At 50.4% G+C, this 15,835-nt stretch overlaps 1 protein-coding gene across 2 annotated transcripts in view; it reads left to right on the forward strand.

Annotated features, from left to right (window-relative positions):
* Nucleotides 1–15,835, forward strand: part of BRAF (B-Raf proto-oncogene, serine/threonine kinase) — a 1,813,806-nt gene that overhangs the window by 420,551 nt on the left and 1,377,420 nt on the right. For both annotated transcript variants that reach the window (XM_069628802.1, XM_069628803.1), the window contains exon 4: nucleotides 6,291–6,394. In XM_069628802.1, the coding sequence (XP_069484903.1) occupies nucleotides 6,291–6,394 (104 nt within the window). The remainder of the gene's footprint in view (nucleotides 1–6,290; nucleotides 6,395–15,835) is intronic.

Here is a 15,835-nt window from a genome sequence, read left to right on the forward strand (position 1 = left end):
GCATAGTATCTTCAGTTAGTCAAATAAAAAGTATCACAACCGGCATCTTGTTTGATTTTAATACTGGACTTATAACTCCTGAAACATTTCTTTACACTTCTAGTAGGTTAAATCGTTTTCCTTAATTTACTTTATTATATGTTTGAAATATGGGAATAGTGCGAGCTTAAACATTAATTGTTAGTACCGGTTAGGTTTCATTTCTCCAGCATGGGGTCCGGCATGGATTCACATGCTCATGAATATTCCCCGTTGTCAGGCTGGGAATCCTCGGTAAAGAAAAAATCAGTATCAGTTTCGTTTCTGATCTGTCTTTCGTAGTAGTAACCAATCACTGATCTCTGCGTCATACTGACCACAGCCAATGACTGCCCTCTACCTAAGCCCCGCCTCTGGCAGCCATCTTCAGATTTTTACCGCACGTTCAAGTGTTGGGAGTCCTCGTGCTTAGCTCTCGAGCTTTTACTGCGTGTTTCGTGCTTTTTTAGGTGAATTTTCACTTTTTTTCAGTTAATCGAGCCTCAAGCTCCACCGTTTCTACTCCCGTTAACGGCTACCCGTTGTGGGATTTCCTACGCCCCTCAAGGGTGAAGATTTCGTCGAATCAACTTCTTGGAGGATTTCAGAAGATTTGCGGCCTACTTTAAGAGGCCCAGGATGCGAGTTCGTCGCCCGGACCCAAGCTGTTTCGCAGCTGCCCTGGATGCGGGCTGCAGAATGTGTTTAAGGAAGACGAACATTCGCGATGCCTCTACTGTCTTCATGGGGACAAGACTCATGTAGAGAAGGACTGCCAGTTCTGCAAGAACTTGTCGGAGCGGACCATGAGGGACCGTCGATCCCGTCTCGCAAGCTGGTTGGAGAAGGGCTCGACGGGTGAGAAGAAGAAGAAAGGGTCCGAGCGGGCTTCTAAGTCCTGTGCGGGCGCCCCGGCGACGGGGGCCCAACACCAGGCCAAGCGCCGCGAGTCCACTGGCTCCGGGAGCGCCGAAAGTATGGGCTCTTCGGTCGCCAGGCAGGGCGCACCTTCCCCGGCACAGTCAACCACGAGCCAACGCTCCGGTTCGTGGAAGAGAAAGTCCGAGACCCCGGGTAAGATTCGGGAGAAGCCCCGCCGATCTCGGAAGAGGGGGAGCGAGGCGTTGCCCCCTCCCCCGAAGGAGAAGGCCCGGGACGCACCTAAGGTGGTGAAGGCCCCTACCCAGCAGGCGAAGGCCTCTATCGAGGCTATCGCGGCGACTCTGGCCAAGCCGGCAGAGACAACGCTAGCGGAGACTGCCTCCGGGACTAGAGTTTCCCTGCCGCCAAGGAGGGAATCCTCTTTTCAGCCCATCGTTGTGGCCGCCATGATGGAAGAAGCGAGGGGGGGCACGGTGCCCTCCTCGAGCTCGGAGTCAGCCTCGGAGGAGGAACTGACCGAGCCCGTGAGGAACCTCGAAGTCCAATTCGAGAAGGTTCGATCCCGTCAGGAAGATCCTCGGGAGATAACCGAGGAAGACGACGACGGTGAGGAAGAGCGGCCTTCCCTTCCGGCACAGCCGGATCCTAGGCCTCAGGATGGCTCGGCGGCCATTTTGTCTGCCATCCAGTCCTTATGCTCTGAGATAAGGACGAGATTCCCACGGCCCAGGCCGGAGGACCCGCAACCCGGCCCGTCGGGAAGTCCTCAGAACAAACGACGGAGAACGCAACCCTCTCCTCCGCTCGCCCCCGTAAGGCCTACAGTACCCCCCTCATCCTCCCACGAGTCGGGAGATGACGGTGCGTTGGGATCGACGACGGGTTCTGAGGGCGACGACGACGGAACGGGTCTCCCGTCTCCCGTCGCACGGGCCTCGCCGCCCAACGAGATTGGCTCATTCCACGCCATGATCGTCAGGGCGTCCGAATTGTTTCAGCTCTGCCCGGAGGAGCAGAAAAAGGAAGGTTTCCTCTATCAGCGCCGGGAGGCCAAGAGGAAGACAGTCATCGCGGTGCCCCTAATCGATGACATCTGGGAGGAGGGCCTGTCGGTTCTCAAAAACCCCTCCACGGCACCAGCCAAACGGGACCGGTACGAGAAGTAGTACCGGGTCCCCGAAACCGCTCCCCTGTGCCTCAGGGCCCAGCCAACGCCAGACTCGGTCGTCTCGGCGGCGGCGAAGAAGAAAGCGGCGGGGTCAGGAGCCTCGACGTCGGATTCCCCGCCGGACGGCGAGGGAAAGAAGTAGGACGCCATCGGGGCGGCGGGTCATTTCGTCGGCGGCGACGACGATCAAAGCGGCCAACGCCCTGGCGATCGTGGCCTGTTACGACAGGGAGCTCTGGTTTAAGCTAGCCCCCATATTGGACTTCCTGCCGGACGACAAGAGGTCCGAGGCCCTGGAAATACTGCAAGAGGGCGAGGTGGCGTCGGACCACGCCATAACGGTGACAACCGATATTTTGCCGATACCGGGTTCCGCCAGCTGGGCAACGGTGTTTGCCTACGACGACGGGGTTGGCTCCGGGCGACCGACTTCCGTCAGGACGTCCAGACCAGGGTGTTGGACATGCCGTTCGACGGCAGCAACTTGTTCGGGAAGGCTGTGGACGAATCCCTCCAAGCCATAAAAACGGAGACGGCCCGCGCCCTAGGAGCCCTTCAGCAACGACGGCCCTTTCGGAGCTCCGGAGGCAGACAGCGTGCCTCCAAGGGATCCAGCGGTGGCTCGTCGTCCTACCGCCAGGCAGCATGCTCCTCGTCTCAGGAGGCCTACAGGGGTCGCGGCAAGCAGGGAGCGCCTCGCCGCCGTCGGCAAGGTGGCCAGGGCGGCAAGGCCACCACCTCCAAGCAGGACTGAACCGGCCGTGGTCTCGGGCCCCCACCGAAGCACCCCAGTGGGAGGCCGGCTGACGAATTTCGTCGGCGTGTGGAAGTCCATCTCCACCGACCGTTGGGTACTGGATACCCTGGCAAGAGGACACTCTATCGAATTCTTGAAGAAGTGCCCTCACGTTCCACCTGTGGCCAGGAAGGAAAATCACGTCCCGCAACTGCTGTTGGAGGTACGGGCGATGCTCAGGAAAGGCGCCATCGAGCTTGTCCCGAAGAGGCTCCGGGGTGTACTCAAGGTACTTCCTCATCAGGAAGAAGACTGGCGGCTGGCGCCCCATCCTGGACCTTCGTCGTTTGAACAAATACATCAGATCACAGAAGTTCAGGATGGTCACCCTCCAGCACGTACTGGGACAGCTGGAGGAAGGCGACTTTATATCGTCGTTGGACCTGGAGGATGCATACTTCCACGTTCCCATCCTCAAAAGTCACCGAAAGTTCCTCGGGTTCGTCGTCCAGGGACGTCACTACCAATTCAGAGCACTGCCGTTCGGATTGAAGTCGGCCCCCAGGGTCTTTACCAAGTGCCTAGCACCAGTGGCGGCGCGGCTGTGCCTGCAGGGGATTCACGTCTACCCCTACCTGGACGACTGGCTCATCCGCTCAAGGACGAGGGAACTCGCCGTCGAACACACTGCGAGGACCGTCCAGCTACTCACAGATCGGGGATTCGCCATAAACTACCCAAAGTCCCACCTGGTGCCGTCGCAGGTGGCCCTGTTTCTGGGAGCAAAGCTTGATACAGTGAGGCGCCTGGCGGCCCCGTCGGAAGAACAGACGAAGACCATTCTAGGCAAAGTGCAGTGCCTGCTAGCCATGGACGTGGCCAGGGTGAGGTCCATCAAGTCCCTCCTGGGGATGATGTCCTCTTGCCTCTACCTGGTGCGCCTCTGCAGACTACGGATGCGCCCTCTTCAAGAATTTCTTGACGCCCGTTGGATGCAGGCGACGGGCACCTACAAAGACAGGGTCCCCCTCAACGAGGTGTTCCGGCGGGCGATTCAGTGGTGGGGCGTTCGAGCGCACCTCACGGCGGGCAACGGACAACACCACAACAATGTTTTACATCCGGAAGCAGGGAGGCACCAGATCCCTAGCCCTATCCAAGGAGGCACAGGATCTGTGGCACTGGGCGGTCGCCCAGGGGATGTTCCTGGTTCCCTTCCACCTGGCAGGAGAAAGAAACACCATCGCCGACTCGCTCAGCAGGGAGCTGCGCGCGTGTCATGAGTGGGAACTGCGCCAGGATCAGGTGGACCAACTCTTCCGACGATGGGGCAAACCCCAAATCGACCTGTTCGCAACAGCGACGAAATCGAAGTGCAAGAGTTTCGCCAGCAGGTTTCCCCAGCCGAGAAGCATGGGCGATGCGTTCTCGTTCCCCTGGGCCCGCCTATAACTGTATGCGTTCCCTCCGTTGCCGCTGCTGCTTCCACTCATCAGCCAGCTCAAGAGGTCCCGGTGCAGGATGATGTTCGTCGCACCGGCGTGGCCGAGGCAGATCTGGTTCCCGGACCTTCTGGACTTGTCAACGTCACCTCCCATCAAGCTGTCGGCGGACGCGGACCTTCTCTCCAGAGAAGGAGGCGCCATCTTCCACCACGACCCGGCGTCGCTGAACCTGCAGGCTTGGCTCCTGCAGCGCTAGAGTTTGGAGGCTACGATGTACCGGCCGATTGCAGAGAGGTTCTTGCAAAGGCCAGGGCGTCCTCGACTCTCAAATGCTACGGTCTTAAGAGGAAGAGGTTCTCTATCTGGTGCAGAGCACAGAAGATCAACCCCCTACGGATTACGGCCCCTCAAGTGCTGCCGTACCTGCTATCGCTGGCAAAGGCTGGGCTAGCCCATGCCTCCATTAAGATTCATCTGGCGGCGATCTCCAGATATACCAGAACCACAGGACGGACGTGCCTGTGGTCCCATCGACTGGTAAAAGAGTTTATGAAAGGACTGTTCCGGTCGTTCCCGCGGGTGAAGGCCCCGGCCCCGGCATGGGAACTTAACATGGTGCTGACCAGGCTCATGGGGCCCCCATTCGAGCCGATGCACTCCGCACCGATGAAGTTTGTGTCGTGGAAGACTGCGTTCCTGGTGGCCATTACCTCCGCACGACGAGTGGGAGAGATCCAGGCCCTATCCTGCAAAGCACCGTACTTGACTTTCCATGCCTCGAGGGTGGTGCTTAGGACGCACCCCTCCTTTATGCCCAAGGTGCCGTCGGACTTCCATCTTAACGAGCCCTTGGTGTTACCTGTTTTCTTCCCGTCTCCTTCGTCGCCGGCCGAGAGGACTTTGCACTCGCTGGATGTGGCTAGAGCGCTGAAGTTCTACGTGGACCGCACGAAGAGTTTCCGGAGGACATCACAGCTGTTCGTGAACTTTGGACCTGTGAATCAAGGGAAGGTTCTCTCGAAGTCTTCTATTTCCAGATGGCTCTCCAGCTGCATCATGCACTGTCGCCGGTTGGCTAACCGACCTCTGCCAGGCCGTCCGAGAGCCCATTCGACCAGAGCGATCGCTGCTACTACGGCGTTCTTATCTGGTGTGCCCCTGCTGGACATCTGCAGGGCTGCTACGTGGAGGTCGACGCACACCTTCACGAGATTCTACTGCGTCGATCGGGATTCCAGGGAGGAGTCCAGGGTCGGCCAAGAAGTGCTGCGCAACCTGTTCGCTTAAGGTGAGCCTGGTGAGGAGGTAAGAGATGCTTAATGTTGAGTTTTTTGTATTGCTTAATGTTGAGCCTTTTGCCACCCCCCGTGGTTGTGCATGTGTGTACTGCTATCTATTCTATTCTTATATTCATGAGCATGTGAATCCATGCCAGACCCCATGCTGGAGAAGGAACAAGTTACTTACCTGTAACTGTTGTTCTCCAGCATGGGTCTGGCATGGATTCACATGCGAACCCTCCCGCCTACCCCTCTGCGGCTCTTCACTTGGTCATACTGCCACTTCACGTGCTACCAAATCTGAAGATGGCTGCCAGAGGCGGGGCTTAGGTAGAGGGCAGTCATTGGCTGTGGTCAGTATGACGCAGAGATCAGTGATTGGTTACTACTACGAAAGACCGATCAGAAACGAAACTGATACTGATTTTTTCTTTACCGAGGATTCCCAGCCTGACGACGGGGAATATTCATGAGCATGTGAATCCATGCCAGACCCATGCTGGAGAACAACAGTTACAGGTAAGTAACTTGTTCCTTATTACATTTTGAAAGAAGAAGGAGCTTTATGTTCGGTTTAAGGCCCCAGCTTGGTTTCCTTTTTTGGAGCATACCCTTCTTGGGTTGGTTCCTTATACTGCATTGTCATTGACATAATTTAGAAGTATAGTTAATGATATGAACAAATGTTTAGACTTTCAAGCATTACAGTAAATGTTAGTTGCTTTTGTGTTTGTACAAGATTTGTTTGCTTTTTTTTCCAGGTACCTGCAAGATGTGGGGTGACAGTTCGAGAGAGTCTCAAGAAAGCCCTGATGATGCGAGGTCTGATCCCAGAATGCTGTGCTGTGTACAGAATCCAGGATGGGTATGTTTGTGTGCACTGCAAGGCTGGAAGTATGTGGTGTGGTGTGTTGTGTTGTGTGGTGGGGAGCTTGGATGAAGTGGATTGAAGTTTAGCAACAAATATAAGTATGATTGGGATGGAGGTTTCTCTCATTGTATTACCCAGCATTTAAAAACTGTTTGTACAGTGAATGTAACTTTCATTTTGTGGAAAAGACTTGCGGTTTGTAGGAGGTATCTGCTTTGCGGGTTTGCTGCGAACCCTGGATATTTTTCTGTGGCTGCGATGGAAGTAAGACAGGATGCCTCATTTTGAATTCATGTTTGTTGAATAACTTGATTTTGGTAGGTTTAAGATACTTCATTACTGACATTGCATTGCACAAAGAATTCTCTTCTTTACTACATTATGGAAAACTAAAATTCCTTTGTCCTTAGGCTCCAAACTCCCTCCCATTCTCCAAACACCCTTCCTCTGGCTTTGTTTTCTTTTGTTATTACCTGCAGGCCATGTAATTAGACAAGCTTCTTCAGCATTGCATCCTTCTTTGGCTGTGAATACTTCACATTCTTTGGATACTTCCGCTGTTGGTAGTCTGGAAATTGTTGGCATCCATAAAAGCCATAGAAATGTTGCAAGAGTAACCCCTCCTTTTGAGCTTTTTTGCACTGATCATTGAGGGAGTATGCAACTCCCAGCATAGTAATCTTCCCATAGTGGCAACCTTTGGAATGGAGGAAAGCTGTTGTGTAAAGGTGGGCCTTTCCTGAAGCCTTGGCGAGCTTGAATGCTTTGAAAACCAATCTAAATGTTAGAGGAGCCTCATACCTATAGGCTATGCAATGGGCTCAGTTTATACCATTTGGTTCAGCGCTGAGAGAAGAGCGGCCATCTTGGCAATCCAGCTCTTTGGTAAAAATGGATATGAAGCGTGGGTAAGGGGAGTTTTTCAAGATGGGGGATTATGCTATGTGAAAGGGGCAGAAAAAGGTTGTGGTTTGTGTGTCTCCAGATGTGGAAGAGCTAATGAGAAAAAAGAAATCCCTGTCCAAGTCGATGAATGCTTTTAGGATTGGGCATGAACTACAATACAGGCAGCAAAGAAAAGGCAATGGAGATGAAGCTGACAAATTTGGGAGGAAAGGTAATGGTGTGTATCACCACTACAAAAATAGAAACCATCTTATCCAGCACAACTTGCAACAGAAGTTTAACCTCTGCTGATTGAGGAAGCAGTGAAACATGTCTCCAAAGAGATGCTTAGTCAAAGGTTCTATTCCAAATACTTGTGGTGAAAAAAAATGAAGGCCCATAAAGGATGTATGGATCTTCCAGTGCATAAAGAAACAAGTATTTAGGATTGCAGCTCTGCAAAGAGGAATCCTGTGTATCCTAATACAGAATGTATTGCTACCGTATATCGAGAAGCAGCTTACTTAAGTTCCAATCCATCTTGTGCCACATGGGTTTTCTCATGTTAATTGCATATACCAAGTTCACTATGAGTTGAAGGTGCTGCAATTAGGTCTGCACTTTCGCTCCAAGAGTGTTCACAAAATGTCTAGCCCCTGCCTTATACCATCTTTACAGGTAAGCTTTGGAAATAGCCAAGGAAAAAATACAAAACACTGTACGACCTTTTTTAGTCAGTGTGTCTGTGACGCTTGCCCTGCCAACCTCCTTGCTAATGCCCCAAAAAAAAAAAAAATTGAATGGCCAGCCAATTGGAGAGGAGGTGGGGAGGATGCCATGAATTCACCCAATCACTCGCTAGAGTGAAGGCAACAAAAGGGATGGTAGTGCACAATATTATACCCAATGACCATTATCCTTCTACAAGTGCAATTGGCAATACCTACAGTGAGGCAGATGAAGGCAATGAACCTAAGTGGACCTCTCCCATATTCTTTAGACTCTGTCCATAGACCAGGTGTGACTGCCTGCCCAGTGCAAGAGGATGTTGAAACCAACAATGGGTCATAGGGACCTACATGGCGGCATGCAGACACTAATACACAGAGAGCCAAGTAGGTTGAATCCTGGGGAATTTGGAGCTTCAAGTATAATCATTGGACCTGCAAGGAGTGATCTATGGAATGAAGAGTCCACAACAGGAGGAACAGAAGGCACAATGCCCTGAAAGAAGCAGCAAGAAAAGCTGGTCCCCTAAAGCTGGGACAAGTCTATGAAAGGAAAGGGCTTAGGCAGGAGAATGTCACTTGGCTGATGGCACAAGGCATCTTGGAAATGGGAGTTCTAAACCTCCTTTGTACTGGGGAGCACCATCAGGGCAATTCCCAGCTTTCCAGAAGCGACTTGTGAATGCGCATACTACACCCTGATCAGTGGGTTGACACTGCTTCAATGCTGAAAGTAGGTGGACAAAAGGAGCTGCACTCCACAATGCTTCAAAACATGATCCCACGCTCTGACAGGCTGTATCGCAAATTTAACAAACGTTGAACATTTATCCATACTAACATTGGATATTGGTCGAAGAACCAACAGTACAACTTGGAATGAAAACCTGCAAACAGCCATGAAACTCCTAGTGCAATCCAGTTTATTCATAATTGTACAAAATCCAGTGGTGTTACCTTTGCAAATTTATTCTCATGCTTTTTCACTGTTTGAGGCGCCGATCTCAAGTTTGGATGGTCACTGTTGTGACATCTCCTGATTATACTGCCCCCACCACCATGATGTTTGATTGTTCCTAAAATAATTTGTCTCACTCGTTGACCACCTGTAGGCCTCAAGGTACATGAAGACAACCTATATGTACTGCATCAGTAAGAATTGTATTCAAAACAAGCTGATCTAAGATAGTATTTTTACAGACTAATGATCGGTTATTATTCGCTAACATTTATCAACATATATTTTGTGTGCCTTTAGATACTCATTATTTAAAAAATATTTTCCAATGTAATTTTATAATGACATTTTACACAAAAAACTCATTCCAAACCTTTTTATACACCTCATTGAATTAACTCATCTAAAGGTGTCTCTTCTACCTCCTTAACAGTTATCACATCGACATGTCTTACTTTGCAAATGTCGTTTTGTTGGGGGAGAGGTGGTATATTCTGCCCCCCCCCTGCACCGTTCCCGCACCAGGTAATTGTTAAGTGGACTAAGGGCAGCCATCCCCGCCCCTTCTGTACAGATTTGCATCTCCCATCTTCCGTGTATAACCGTTGTGTTAATAGCTGTAGCTTTAACTCCATTTTGTCTCTTGTAAACGCCATCTTTTCCTAGGCCCTCTGCTGAAATGTCTACGTTCCCTTTTCCAGCACCGCGCACAGCCAGCCACCGCCACCTCCAACCTCTGTCTACCCAGCGCGATTCCTGTTCTCACAGAAATACGACCATTCATTGTTGCAACTAGCAAGTATTGAGCCCTGACCCAGTGCGCTCATCCTAGAATGTGAGACCAAGGCCTGCCCCAGCACAGTGCCCCATCCATCTCTGTTGACCGACTCATGCCTTCTCCACCCCCTCCCGGACAGGCCTCGGTCCACTGAACCAATGCCTCCTATTCCCTTTGAACGCATCTGGTCACCAGACCTTTCCCCACGGACCACCTTCAAATCACCCACCAAAACCCTAATCTAGAGTGGTCATATATTCTAGTAACACTAACAATGATCTCCAATGCGTTTTAAATTGTGAGGCCCCCAGGACCACAATGCACAGATCGCCCCTTTTGATAAGGCATCTGAAGGACCGACCCCCTAAACCCATGCTTCCATAAAAACACAGGTCGGAATGTACCTATCTCACTCCAACAGCCCCTTTTTGAAGTGATAATTTATGACAAGTGATTATTTCATGAATGCCAAGTCTTGTATTTAGTTTAGTTAGACAAATGCTACATCATCTCTGCGAAACTCGCCTGACCTTCAGCCTGCAAGGATGAGCCCAGCTGACCACGTGTACTGGGAATGACGGAGAGACACCAACCAATGCGACCCAGGCATCCTATATGGAGCTGGGGATAGTATATGTACCTGACCAATCATGTTCTCTGAAAAGTCTTGTGTGACCTCACTTATGACGCGTGGTGCAATTATAATATGCTGCCCATGTATCTGTCGGCAGAGTGCTCTCGGGCAGCACAGTTCTTTGCTCCATTTATTTGCTTATAGAATTTTTGGTTTCCTTACAATTACTCTCCTGGTCTCGTTCCCTAGTGGGGTGTGTACTTTATTCTGTCTATTGGACACATGCCTGCTAAGGTGTAAGCCTTCAATCTCCACAAACCTTATTGCAAACATTTGTAGACAGCATATCATTTTAAGCAGCGTATACATCATTAACAGTTATACTTAATATGATTCTATTCCTCCTTTTTAGTTGAGAACTTCAAGAGCTGAACTTTACATTCTTATTTTCAGGGGGATGGCTCTCTGTGGGTAGAACACTATTTGCACTGATATTACTCACCATATGGCTTTGCACGTCTGAAAACAGCACAACATTGTATCAGTCTTAACACCCTTTCGTATTCTTAAAAGCTATCCAAAAGGAGCTATTCATTTATTAACCACACATGTTGGTGTTCCTTCACATTTAAATATTGAATTTTCTGAACAGCCTTATCTGTGAAAGGTGCACATGTTTTAATCATTGTGGTGGTGAGTATATTGTTAGTTTCAAAGCTAACTATTATGATAGTGTTCCAATTACCCGCAAACTCCTTCTAGACTTAATAATGATGTATCTCAACAGAAGGCGTATCTTAAAAAAATTGCTGGACTATTGGTGTCCAGTTCAGAGTATTTTATAACTTCCCTTGTGCATATTTGACTGTGGATGAAACTTAATTTCTGATTTTCCTCTGAGCTAATCATTAATTTTTCTTTTTTTCTAAGAAGAGCCATCACTGAACTTAGCTTTTTCTTGGTTCCCTTCGTTTGCTTGGCAAACATACTGTTATTATTTGTGTCCTTTGACCGTGTTTGGGAGCTGCCCCTGTCGGAAAGCGATGGGGGAACCCCCTCAACTTGCTGCAACAGGCATACGTTGGTCTTTACCAGATTCAGTCCTTCCCCAGAGTCAGTAAGGGCTTGGGAGTTGGAAGGACCCCAGTCTCTCACTTCTACTTGTGCCTTTGATTTCCCCCTTCCTGCCGTATGAAATGCTCGCCAGTGTCTTTTCTCTTCTCTTCTAGGACACCAAGATCCAGAAATGCTTGCGGTGGACGAGGCACGCGACCGACCAGCAAGGGAGCTGGTAGAAGGCACAAAGTCAGCGGAGTGATGCACTCTGCAAACCGGCACCCTGGATGCTCCAAACCGGGCACCTAAGAACTTGAAAAGTGACTGTTAACCGTGGGCTACCATTGTGGGACTTCAGCTGACCCACATACAGAGAACCCATGCGGACCAAGTTAGCAATTAGCCCGGGGAACCAGGTGAGATCCAGGACCAATGAGAGAGGGTGGAGTACAACCGGGGACAAGGAGAACAGGGCTGTAGGGGTAGTTCAGGCAAGGTAAAAGGAGGAGGAGGAGATGGACCAAGAGATTAAGGGAAGAAAGGAGAGGGTGCAGGAGAATTGTAAATAACATGAGAAAGGGGAGGTATTGGTTGGTGAAAGAAAGTGGTACTTGGATATGAAAGTGTGTATCGTGGGTGAACAGAGGGCAGTTAAGGGTAAGAGAAGGGGGTATATGTGAGTCAACCAGGTGAGTGGGAAAACTGAAAGAAGAGTGAAAGGAGGGGCAGAGTATGAGATTAGAGGAGAGGGGGAGAAGAGTGAAGTTGAGAGGAGTGGATTGGGGGATCAGTTTTGCATCTTGTGGGACCACAGCTTAGTATCTACCTATAAATTTCCAGAGTTAGCAAAAGAGATAAGGTTATTGCCTTTAGGCCCTCGCCATCAGCCATCCGGAATCTAGACAGTAGGGGTTACTAATCTTTAGTGGCCATCTTGTGATATAGGGATGCTTGGGATAGGAAGGGACCAGCCCACTGGAAACGAGAGAGTGGAACGGCCATTCGAGAGAGCCTATTTGAACTTTTCAATAAAAATCCTTGGACAGTCTTCGAGAATTGGTGTGCTCTTGAGGCCAACTGTGACAATACTTAACTTTTTAAATTTCACTACCTATATTAATTAATGTGCTGCAAAATGCCAATCGCCTTGTGCTGTGCAGCATGCTATTTATTTCTTTATGAAGTGCTTGTGGTCATCCGCGGCAGTATGGTGACGTTGCACCCATGAGCATCATTAAGTTCCACGCATTAATGTGACAATGTCCTTGCATTTGTTCGGCCATAACGGAGGCAATCAGAAGTCTTGTTTATACAGTTTTGGACTGTTTCAAATTAAGAAACCTCTATAAGCTTTTCTTCATCTATTCTGATCCCTTTCTGAAGAATACTTTTTAAAGTTTTTAAAAAAAATGGTTTTAAATACCTAATCATATCATACTATATAATAAAAGGTTTGATGTATGTTTGTCTGAAGACCGCTTCACCTGTTACCACCGCTAGAGGGAGCTGTTGCATGCATACAATAATAAGACTTCAATTTCATCTTCCAGGCCGAACAAAACGTGTATTACACCGCTAGAGGGAGCTGTTGCCTTACGCATACAATAATAAGACTTCAAGGTAATCATCCAGGCAAACAAAATGTGTATTTCAACAAAATATTTGCATTTCAACAATAACCTACAATTTGCTGCAGAAAAGGCCAAAGGCAGGGATGCCACTTCAACAGCATAGTTCAAGTTGCATAAATGGAATCATGCTGCACGTGAATTTTATTACTCAGACATCCCTCAACATTATATATTTGGGTCCAAAACCCAGAAGTGGAATCCAAGACAATGAGGAACAGATACAACAATTGGTCGCATGTACTATGTTGAACTTTCAACAGATTCTGAGAGAATCTGTTTGAGGTTACTACTCCTCCACGTAAAAGGTCAAGATCCTTTATACATTTCTTTTTCTATTAACATAAATTACGTGAAAATACACCACATAATATATTCACACTCTGAAAATGTCTTCCTTTACGCACATTAGCCTGTGTACACAGCCGTTCCCAATAGTGTATGCATACAAGAACAATTTAAAAACCTTTGTAATTGTAGTTTTTCGAAATTCGAAAAGGGACATTGACTGGGTGTGTGTGTGTAATACTATCCCTTTTGTGACATGTACTTTACCCATAGTCCTTCATGCATCGAGGTCCCTCAGATTGTTTGTTCCGCCATTGAAAGCGGTTGCATGCTGCAGAGTATCCGGGCGATATGCCTTTTGTTAGACTAAAGTTTAGTATTAAAATGGTTCCCTTCACCATTGGTTCAGAAGAAACTTCGACGACTCGACGGACTTCTTCAGTTTCCATTGTCGAAGGAATTCCACTATATGACAGACTTCTCTGTAGCCTTCATCAGGCTTCAGCCCTTAAAAGTAGGTAGAGTGGGGGGAGGACACATACATTCTCCAGCATGGGGTCTGGCATGGATTCACATGCTCATGAATATTCCCCGTCGTCAGGCCGGGAACCCTCGGTATAGAAAAAGAAAATCGGTATCAGTTTCGTTTCTGATCTGTCTTTCTTAGTAGTAACCAATCACTGGTCTCTGGGTCATACTGCCCCCAGCCAATGACTGCCCTCTCCCTAAGCCCCGCCTTGGCAGCCATCCTTGGATTTTTACTGCACGTTCAAGTGTTGGGAGTCCTCGTGCTGTAGCTCTCGAGCTTTTGCTGCGTTTTCGCGCTTTTTCAGGAGATTTTTCTAATTTTTCGGTTAAATAGAGCCTCAAGCTCCACCGTTTCTACATCCGATCAACAGGGATCAATTTCTGAGTTTTCTACGCCCCTCAAGGGTGAAGATTTCGTCGAGTTACGCTTTTGGAGGATTCCAGAGGTTCCGAGGCCTACCCCAGACATGGCCCAGGAGAAAGGAAGCTCGACGCCCGGGAAGCTGTTCAGGACCTGCCCTGGATGCCAGCTTCAGAATGTTTTCAAGGAGGACGAGCATTCGTTATGCCTCTACTGTCTCCATGAGGACAAGACGCACACAGAGAAGGACTGTGCGTTTTGAGGGAACAAGTCGGACCGGACCATGAAGGACCGCCACCTCCGTCTCGCCAACTGGCTGGAAGGGAATAGCCCGTCAGGCGAGAAGAAGAAGAAAAAGAAGTCTGAGCGGTCTTCTAAGTCCTGTGAGGGCGCCCCGGCGACGGGGGCCCAACAAAATGCAAAGCACTGCGAGTCCACGGGCACCGGGAGCGCCGAACGGTCGGGCTACTTGGCTGCCAGGCAGGGCGCATCCTCCCCGGTGCCATCAACCACGAGCCAACGCTCTGGTTCGGGTAAGAGGAAGTCCGAGAACCCGGCGAAGCTTCTGGAGAGGCCCCGGTCGATCTCGAAGATTCCGGCAGAGGGGGAGCGAGGCTCAGACCCTCCCCCCAAGGTGAAGGCCCCAGGCATACAGAAGGTGACGATGGCCTTAATTCACCCTGCTAAGACCTCGATTGAGGATGTCGCAGCGGCCCTGGCGCAGCCTGTGGAGGCTACGCCAGTGGAGGTGACCTCAGGACCCAGAGTCTCCCTGCCACCGCGGAGGGAGTCGTCTTTAAGGCCCATTGAGAAAGACCCCCACGAAGTCCTCGTTGGAAAAGGTGGGGGAGGGGCAGGTGGCCATCGTGGATACGGACACGACCTCTGAAGAAGAGCTCATCGAAGTCGTGGAAGAGGCCCATCCCATCGGGAGGGATCCCGACGAGGGCGACGACGAGAGCGACGGTGTCGCCGACGAGGTTCCTTAAGAGCCCTCGCGCCTGTCGTTTCCGGCGCCGCAGGACACTTCGGCGGCCATTTTGTCAGCGATTCAGTCCTTATGCTCGGAGATGAGGACAAAGGTTGCCCCTCCCCCCCGACGGAGGTACCTGAGCCAGACCCGACAGGGGAACCGGAGCCAGGACCTTCGGAAAGTCCACCGCATAAGAGGAGGAGGACGCATCCTACGCCACCTCTCCCACCTCTGCGGCCTGCTCTGCCTTCCCCATCGGTCTACTACCCACGGGGATGATACAGGCACAGACATGGCTACGACAGGTACAGATGACGACGGAGGCGACGATGGGACGTGTCCCCGGTCGCCCCCTGCTCGGGGGTCCCCGCCCAACGAGATTGGATCCTTTCATGCCATGATTTCCAGGGCATCCGAGCTCTTCCAGCTCTGCCCAGAAGAGAAGAAGAAGGAAGGGTTCCTTTACCAACGGCGCAATGCTAAAAGGAAGACGGTCCTCGCCGTACCACTTCTTGATGACATCTGGGATGAGGGGCTCGCCCTCCTCAAGAACCCTGCCACGGCGCTGGCAAAGAGGGACCGGTACGAGAAGAAGTACCGGGTCCCCGACGCTGCCCCTTTGTGCCTTCGGACGCAACCTACCCCGGATTCGGTCGTCTCGGTGGCGGCAAAGAAGAA

Source organism: Ambystoma mexicanum, chromosome 12 (assembly GCF_040938575.1).
Source record: "Ambystoma mexicanum isolate Mex_15411 chromosome 12, UKY_AmexF1_1, whole genome shotgun sequence".
Lineage (NCBI taxonomy): Eukaryota > Metazoa > Chordata > Amphibia > Caudata > Ambystomatidae > Ambystoma > Ambystoma mexicanum.